A 9,284-nucleotide genomic window follows, 5' to 3' on the forward strand; every position below is an offset into this window, starting at 1 on the left:
ACTGCTTTGTCCTTTAAGATCTAACTGCCATACAAGACTTAAACCACTAAACCAAGGTCTTCTACCAAGGCCAATAATACTGCATCTATGCAGGTTTGAGAAGCTTAGAAGGCTACTGGCCAGCTTAGATCCCTTCACCCATCACTCCTATCATTGGATCCCAAAGCAGGGCCACTGCTTTTAGTTTTGAACCTGGGGTCCTCAAAATTAGTGTGTGAAAAGTCCATAAACACAATCTGGTTGAAAACAGATGATGCAACACACCTAAACTAACTGTCCAACAGTTAAATTCGTGTTACAAAAAAACTAACTTTAAAGCCAGGCGCCGTGGCTCATGCCTGTTACAAAAAACTAACTTTAAAGCCAGGCGTGGTGGCTCATGCCTGTTACAAAAAACTAACTTTAAAGCCAGGTGCGGTGGCTCATGCCTGTTACAAAAAACTAACTTTAAGGCTGGGCACGGTGACTGACACCTGTAGTCCCAGCACTTTGGGAGGCAGCGGCAGGTGGATACCTGAGGTCAGGAGTTCAAGACCAGCCTGACCAATATGGTGAAACTCCATCTCTACTACAAATGCAAAAAAATTAGCTGGGCATTGTAGCATGCACCTGTAGTCCCAGCAACTTAGGAGGCTGAGACAGGAGAATGGCTTGAACCCGGAAGGCGGAGGTTGCAGTGAGCCAAGATTATGCCACTGCACTCCAGCCTGGGTGACAGAGTGGGACTCGTGTCTCAAAAAACAAACAAATAAACAAACAAACAAAAAAACGAACTTTAAGACTTATTTTTGTAACTTTTTTCAACAGGGAAAACAACACACTCCTTGGGGAAAGGTGAGGGGGTTGAGAAGACAGGCCCTGGGTAAATATTCTTACCACAGCACCTGGAGTTGATAGGCCTGCCTAGGAGAGAACACAGGCACTGCCACACCACCATAGGGGACAGCTGCTGTCTGGGGTCAGCAGACCAGCTCACACACCACGCAAGGTTTCTATAGATCTAAGACACAAAATTCTTCATCACAAAACAAGTCCCACACATCTTCAGAGTCTGTCAGTTCGTTGTCCCCACCTGCAGTCGAAAGCATAAGCAACATCTCTCCCAGCTCAAAGGTGACAGCCTCTTCTTCATCAAAGGGGTTGCTGTTCGCTCCTTCCTCAAAGAATTCCAAGAAGTGGTTCCGTCCTTGGGCCTGGTGTCTGCTTGATGTTTCCTCTTGCTGTCTCTGTGGCTCCTCTCTACGGCCATCAGGGTACACATGCTTGTAAAAACAGTTCTCCCCAAATGGGCAGCTCCCACGTCCTTCATCAAAATACCTGCATGCCTTGTCGCTCATTGCTTTCTTGTATTTCTGAATGAGTTTCTGCTTCTCTTCTTTCTCCTCCACCCAGTACTCACTTGGAATGACAAAGTTAGATGTGATTCGGCATTGTGGGCAGGACTTGACGATCCTGCTCTCAAATTCCTTAGCACTCCTCCACTTGCGAATGCACTTGAGACAGAAGGTGTGGTTGCAGTTGGAGAGGATCCCGAAGCGGTGCTCGCTGGGGTTGGCTTTCTCATAGACCACCTCCATGCAGATCCCACACACCCTGTCCTTGCTGCGCTGCACAGCAAATGAGAACTCCATAGCCTTCTCATGGGCTTCAATGCACGATTGTATATGCTGTGATCTCTGGGCAGCATCCATCGGATGCAGGGCCTGCAGCCCACACACGTCACATAAATCTCCGTGGAGATACACACAGTTCTCCCCATATCGGCACTGTCCCACTGCAGCATGGGGGCACAGCTCCTTCTTTGTTTCCACCGCGGTTTGCTCTTTTTCTGATTCTTCCTTGGTCACTGGGCCCTGCAGGGGTGCTTCAGTGCAGGAAGGCACAGTACGGCCACAGTAGGGTTGCCCAGGAACAAACTCAATGGCATTCGCCCAGTCCTCTGAACCTGCTCCTACAGTTGCAAAGTTTGAATTTCTTGACTCAGATTCGTTTGTATTCATTTCAACAAGTGGTCCAACTATCGAGGAGAGACTTGAGGAAGCAGCAAAGGATGATTCTGTAGTTAGCTCTGTAGCAGTTGCTTCTTCCTGTTTCAACGGCTTACTATGTTCACATCTGCAGCGGTCTCCATAAAGACAGTACCCTCGCTGAAAACAATTGCACACTACTCCACACGGACGGTCAGAGAGGTCATGCGAGTAGCGACAGTTATCTCCTTCCTTACAAATCCCATACACAAAATACCTACAGGTGACCTGTTTAGTCCAGCTGTTGCCGCTGCCGCCGTACGCGCCGCTGCCGCCGCACGCGCCGCTGTCATCGCTCGCACCACTGTCGCCGCTGCCGCCACTACCGTCGCTGCCGCCGACCCCTCCGCCCGCCCTCGGGGACGGGGCGGTGACTGTGGGGATCGGAGTCGGGGAGACCGCTGCCGCCGCCTCCGCCGCTGCCGCTCCTGCTCCTGATGTTGTGGCTGTTGTTCCGGGAGCTGCAGCCTCCGCCATTACTGCTTATCCAATGCTCCAAAGGCCCTGGAACGCCCAGGAAAGCCCCAGAAGGCCCCGGAACTTCCGGGATCACATAGGTCCAAAGGCTCCGGAACTTCCGGGATCACATAGGGCCAAAGGCCCCGGAACTTCCAGGATCACATAGTTCCGGTCTGGCTGTGAGGAGAAGATGGCAAGGACCAGGTGAGGGGAGGGGAAGGAGACTGAGGCACCTGCTCGGTCCCTGCCGGTTCCGCCTCTTTTTGTTTAAGAGAGTTTTTTTCTCCTTCTGTATGTATCCTTTGTTGGGAGACAGTTCTTCATAGGTCTTGTGTGCTTGCACATCTTGCAAGTAAGGCACTGTACTGTCCTGTGTTCTGGACTATGTTTTCAAGGATATTTGTATAGAGTGCATCCTTGAAAGACAGCGGTAGTGTCTCCCTCCAAAGAAAAGGGCAAGCATGCTTACTGTCTAACATAGTAAAGATAATGTTTACATCTGAAGCAAAGGGCAGGCATACTTACTGTCCACTATAATAAAAATAGTTTCCCTCTGGAGTGAAGGGCAGGAATGATTACTGCCCATTATAAAAGGTTCAGATTCCCTAAGTCCAGGGTTTCTCTCCTATAATGCAATCCACTGCACATGCAGGTGTTACCTGGTCCTCTTTAGAGTTGTGAGAATGTGTTGAGCAGGCTTACAGATTTGACTGGTAAGGGGACAACAAGCACTGATTAGATTCAGACAGTTTATTACATAGACAGAAAAAGAACAGCATGGTGTCAGCTCCCTGCATTCTTTGTCCCACAGTAGGACACCAAAACAAAAGAGGCCAAATGAGAAGAAACATGAGTGTTGGGGCACCCTGTTGCTGAGGAGTCATTTAATTATTCTTTCTTTTTTTTTAATTTCTTTTTTTCTTTTTTTCTTTTTTTTTTTTTTTTTTTTTTGAGACAGGATCTTACTCTGTCGCCCAGGCTACAGTGCAGTGGGGCATGATCTTGGGTCACTGTAACCTCCACCTCCCAGGTTCAAGTGATTTTCCTGCCTCAGCTTCCTGAGTAGCTGAGATTACAGGCACATACCACCACACCAAGCTAATTTTTGTATTCTTAGTAGAGACAGGGTTTTACCGTGTTGGCCAGGCTGGTCTGGAACTCCTGACTTCAAGTGATCCACCCGTCTCGGTCTCCCAAAGTGCTGGGATCATAGGCGTGAGCCACCTTGCCAGAGGAGCCATTTCTATACTGTAGCTAAGTAGTTTTATAGCCTGCAGCTTAGCCTCCCTAAGGGAGAAGGGACAAGCTGGAAATTCCCACACCTCATTGAAACCAAGAGGCGATGAGAAACTCCCTCAAGATAGAGAGGCGGCGGGGCCCGGGCACGGAAGTTGCTGGTGGCCGCACGGCCTCCCAGGCAGGCCCACAGTCACGTGCGGGGACCCGGGGTTGGGCGGCTGGGAGGGGGCCCAGCGCGCAGCTCGGAACTCTGCGGCCTATATACTACGAGGTCGGGTAGTGGCTGCGGCGCCTGCAGGACCAGCTGGCCACCTGCGACTCCCTCATCGCCTGCCTCCGCGCCCGGCTGACCGCGCTGGAGGGGAACACTGCGCGGTCCCTGGTGGACGCGCTGCTGGAGCAGGTGGCCCGCTTCCGGAGCAGCTGCAATAGCAGGAGGACGGCGCCGCGGAGGCCCAGATACACCAGGAAATAGGAAGTTGAGAGGCTTACTGAGCGGCTAGGAGTGAAAGAGAAGGAGATGCAGCAGCTGCTGAGCCAGCCACAGCACGAGCGAGAGAAGGAAGTTGTCCTGGTGCGGAGGAGCATGGAGGAGGGGAAACCGGCCCGGCGGGCCAGTGATGTTCTGTGCCGCTCTTTGGCCAACGAGACCCACCAACTGCGGAGGACGCTGACCTCCACTGCCCACATGTGTCAGCATCTGACCAAGTGTCTGGATGAACGACAGCATGCACAAAGGAACGTGGGGGAGAGAAGTCCTGAAAGTCAGAACATACAGGTGGGGACACCTCTGTCCAGAGTGTTATTGAGGAAGAAAATCGATTGTTAAAACAGAAGGTGACTCACGTTGAAGACCTCAATGCCAAGTGGCATCGATACGATGTCAGCAGGGACGAATACGTGAGGGGGCTCCATGCACAGCTCAGGGGGCTGCAGACCCTCCATGAGCCCGAGCTGATGAGGAAGATCTCCCAGCTCAACAGGTAGTTGGAAGAGAAAATAAACGACTGTGCAGAAGTGAAGTAGAAGCTGGCGGCCTCAAGGACGGCCCCAGATGCTGCACTGGAATGGATGCAGATACTGGAACAGCAGATTCTCGCTTACAAGGATGACTTCATGTCAGAAAGGGCAGATCAGGAACGGGCTCAAGGTAGGAATCAGGAACTGGAGGAAAAGGTCACCTCTTTGCTGCACCAGGCGTCCTGGAGACAGGATTCTCAAGAGCCAGATGCCTGCTGGATTCATGCTGGGAGCAAAACTGCCAAGTACTTGGCCACCGATGCAGTGGAGCTTATTGCGCCTGGTGGCTGGAGGCCTGGGACTGGGTCCCAGCAGTTGGAACCCCCTGCAGAGGGCGGGCATCCTGGCACAGCCCAGAGAGGCCAGGGGGACCTTCAGTGCCCTCACTGCCTGCAGTGCTTCTGTGACTAACAAGGTAAAGAGCTCCTCAGGCATGTGGCCGAGTGCTGCCAGTGACCAAGATTCCACCCATGCCCTTGCGGCCCCCTTGCCCGGCACAGCTGCCCTCAGGGACAGGGTGCGTGCTCTCAGATGCCATGGATTAAGCTCCACTGAGATTCAAGTCCCCTAGAATAGGTGTGAGGCACTGTGATCGTTCACTTTGGTCCCCCTTTGGCTATGGAACAGGCTGGGTCACAGGGAACTCCCAATGAGGCTAGAGGCTGGAGGTGGAGATGGGGTCAGGAACATCTGGCAGAGGGAGATCCCAGTTTTGTGTCTCCATCAGGCTGAAGCCAGAGCAATCTGGGGCCGGTGTGCCAGCCCCTCCCCCAGCCTGCATCTGGGTATGCCACGGCTTGCCAGAAAGGGGTGGCTGCCTGTGGGAGCCACTTGTATGGTCCCCAGGGTTGAAGCCCCATCCTGTTCTATAGAATAAGGTGTCTCCTCTCTGCCTTGAACCAGGAGGTTTGTCAAATGGAGCACTGTGGCTGCACATCACACTAGGGGGCCCATCCCTGTCATTGCAGAGCCACATGTCTGCACTTAAAAACTGCATCACAATAGCATTTGTCATATATCCAGAAGTTAAAGCACACTTATTTTATCCACCTATTTTTATAATAAATGTTCTTGCTCCTGTGGAAAAAAAAAAAAAAAAATAGAGAGGCAAATAAGAAATGGCGGTATGGCAGCTCCTCACAAGACTGCCTATCCTCTCATGCTTGGGGAGGATCACAGGGCCTTCTGCCATCGGCTTGCAGTTGAGCCTTGCCTACATGGCCTTTGAGGATGTATGCACGGTTTTCAGGGCACCAGCACAGAGGAGTTCCCCTGCGTAATCGGGGCTCAAGAAACTGGTGCCAAAATGTTGATATCTGGTGACTGACCTTTCTACAGTAAAACACTGTCCATCTCTGTGTCTCATGTTTTCTACCAGATTCCATGAAACTGTGGTGGGCTGACTTGTTAGCTTGTTCAGTAGGACAAAATCTCAGACCTTTTATAGTTCTTGACAGCTTTAGTGAGGAGGGTTGGATACTGACAGAGACATGGCTTTCTAGAAGGAGAAGGATGAGGATATTGTGGGTACATTTAATGAAATTTGAGGGCCAGGCTTGGTGGCTCACACCTGTAATCCCAGCAATTTGTGAGGCCAAGGCAAGCAGATTGCTTGAGCTCAGGAGTTTGAGACTAGCCTGGGCAACATGGCAAAACCCTGTCTCTGCTAAAAATACAGCAATTAGCTGGGCATGGTAGCGTGTGCCTGTGGTCCCAGCTACTCAGGAGGCTGAGGTGGGAGAATTGCTCGAGCCTGGGAAGTCGAGGCTGCAGTGAGCCAACAGCATGCCACTGCACTCCAGTCTGGGCAACAGAGCAAGAAAATAAATTCGAGGAAAGTCACTGAAATATGTTGACCAAATTATCTGCTCAACTAGGCCATAAATAGTTCTTCACTTTATTGCCTGTTAATGATGGAGATTGAAGAGGTGGATGCAGGCTGAGTACCAGGAAGCAGGTTCAAAGACCCCTGCTCAAATGGTGCCCTGGTTCTTGCTAACTCTCCTGCTGGTGTAGAACTTCCTGAACAATTTGAAGTTAGCTTCAGGTCTGCCCCACTGTAACAACTAGTACTAGGTATTGTCTGGTGCGCATAAAAGAGTCTGCCCTCTTTTGGACAACAATTGCAGAGATGTGTGGAAGGAGGGAAATTTATGACCACTGTGGGCAGAAACCAGGCACATCATTAGGAGTTTGGCTGGTTCACTTGGGAGATGAGGAAGTGGGGCTAGTAATGCTTGTCAAGGAAGAATGGCAACGTAAACTGGGTCTTATGGCTCAGCCCCTCCTGCGGTCCATCGTGTCTGCCTTAGATCCACTAGGAGAGAACAGTAAAAGGTCTTAGAGGGGTTTTTTTTTGCAATAGATCCTGGCTGCAATAAGGGAGCTGTGGGCCTTTCAGGGAGATTTCCGAGACAGACAAACTCCCATGGGAAACCATAGTGAGGCATTGAGTAGTATTCAGGCTCTTACTGCCTTGAATTGGGGCTTACAATGCTGGCAAAGGTGATCCACTGGAGAATGAGAAACTGACCCGATCAAACCTAGGTAGATGCTGCTGCCCTGGAAAACTTTCCTTGTGTTGAAACTGGGTGAGAACATAAGCGATGTTATCTTGGTGATGGGGCAGCAGAGTGGAATTCTCAAAGAAGGTTGCTGCTGTGCAAGCCTGGGTCAAGTCAGCCAGGGGTCACAAACCCAGTAGCTTCAGCTAGAAAACATGCAGCTATGACTAAGTGAAGGGGTCTCCAAAGCTGAAATGGATAGTGTCAACCATCAGGATCTCTACCCAGTCAGTTTAAAGTGTGAGTAGGAAAAAACACTGAAAGTTTTTTTGGTTGCACCATAAGCTTCTGCCACACTCCTTAAATGCAAAGCTTTTTTGTTTAATAGCTCAGAGCCACTCTCTCCCTCCATGTCCCTGATCTCTCCCTCCTTCTCTACCCCAACCTCAGCTACTTCAAAAAGAAAGATTATTAGAGGTGGGGCCAAGATTTTCCTGACCCTAAAGAGAACTGAAAACCATGTCTACTCATCCAAGGGGAATTTGGGGAAAGTGAGGAATTCAAACTGCTATGGCTCTGTTGAACATAGGTGCCCAAGTCATTATCCTACCCAGACCTGGGGAAGGCAAAAGCCCTCAGATCCAGCTAATGGTGCTTAGGCAGGGTTCACAGTGAAGAAGTAAATCTAACTTGTGGGTAAGGTCCATTGGGCCAATTCAATGTACTGTGGTTGTTACTTCTGCATCTGAATGTACAGTAGGAAAGACGTATTATATTCCCATCCCATAAGTGCCAGGGTTGGGTGAGGGGAGATTTGCAGGATTCAGAAGAGTGGCATATAGAGAAATGTTTATGGGAGGTATAAGTTGCTTCTCAACCCACCTCTCTGTCTCCTCCTTGATGGTCCAACAGAAGCTAAAGAATCCCAAGAGGAGAAAGGGAAATCATAACCTTGATTAAGGACTTAAAGGCATCAGAAGTGAAAAATAAGGCATTATCTCAATACAATAACCCTGTATGACCAGTGAAGCAGGTGATGAAGGCTTAGATTATTGCTGACTGATCGGTTGTTGTTTTCATAGCCATGGCTGTTCCAGATATTGCAACTGCAACTGAATCCATTACACAGGCTGATTACACCTGGTTTGCTATCTTAGACTTTTACCAGCACCTTCTCACTAACACTTGAGGATCAATATCAGTTCACATTCATGTAGCAAGGCCTCCGGTGTATGTTTATAGGCATTCCCCTAGGGGTACTTAAGGTCTCCTGCCATTTGTCACCAGTGGGTGAGTCAGGATTTAGCATGAGTTCTTCTACCTTTTGATGTCCAAAGCTTTCACTATACAGATGGTGACTTGTTGGCTTACCAAGCAAAATTTCTTGGAACTATGTGGGTGGATTTATAACACTCAATCCCTGTGGTGGTCATGGAAAAACCACTCTCTCTTTGGTTCCCTAAATCAAAAAGGAAGTCCAGTACCTTATTGGATTCTTAGGGTATTAGAAACAGTATGTGCCTCACTCAGTCATGCTACTTGATCTTTATATCAGTGAACTTGCCAAATCAGCATCCTTTGAGTGGGGCTTAAACCAATAAATTGTGTTTGAAGCTGTCCTGCAAGCTGTGGCATGCTCTGTACCTTTAGGGTGCTATAAACTTAATGATCATGACAGATTATTTTGCTAATTGAAGTCTCTGACAAAGGGAGGCAGCTTTCACCCAGAAATGCCCCTTGGGATTTAGGACTAGTCGTCTCCTTGATATAAGATTACTAGAAACAACGCTTTTGAAAAGCAGCTATTAGCTTGCTACAGCTCTTGTCAAAACTGAACACCTGACTCATGGAGGCCTTGAGACTCTCCAGCCTTATATCCTTATTTTGGGGTGGGTCGGCTCAAACTCAGTGACTAACAGGTCGGAATGGGCCCAATAAGCTTCCCTTGTCAGAAGGAAATGTATTCAAGAAAGCAGCTGACCTGGTCCAAGCAGCATCTTGACTTAGATGAAAAATTAACAGTTATCCCCATTCA

At 49.5% G+C, this 9,284-nt stretch overlaps 1 protein-coding gene and 1 pseudogene across 1 annotated transcript; one reads left to right on the forward strand and one right to left on the reverse strand.

Moving 5' to 3' along the window:
* Window positions 1-432: 432 nt before the first annotated feature.
* On the reverse strand, window positions 433-2,504 carry LOC103231821 (putative E3 ubiquitin-protein ligase makorin-4). Its single transcript, XM_007991429.3, has one exon. It carries the CDS (start codon window positions 2,502-2,504, stop codon window positions 993-995), a length of 1,512 nt encoding a protein of 503 aa, XP_007989620.1. The 3' UTR covers window positions 433-992.
* A 1,741-nt stretch (window positions 2,505-4,245) lies between these two features.
* Window positions 4,246-5,201, forward strand: LOC103231819 (TNFAIP3-interacting protein 2 pseudogene; annotated as a pseudogene).
* Window positions 5,202-9,284: the final 4,083 nt, after the last annotated feature.

Source organism: Chlorocebus sabaeus, chromosome X, assembly GCF_047675955.1.
Source record: "Chlorocebus sabaeus isolate Y175 chromosome X, mChlSab1.0.hap1, whole genome shotgun sequence".
NCBI classification, from domain to species: domain Eukaryota; kingdom Metazoa; phylum Chordata; class Mammalia; order Primates; family Cercopithecidae; genus Chlorocebus; species Chlorocebus sabaeus.

What these genes read in the sequence shown, in the direction of transcription:
- LOC103231821 (XM_007991429.3), bottom strand. Translation starts at nt 2,504, where the DNA reads ATGGCGGAGGCTGCAGCTCCCGGAACAACAGCCACAACATCAGGAGCA.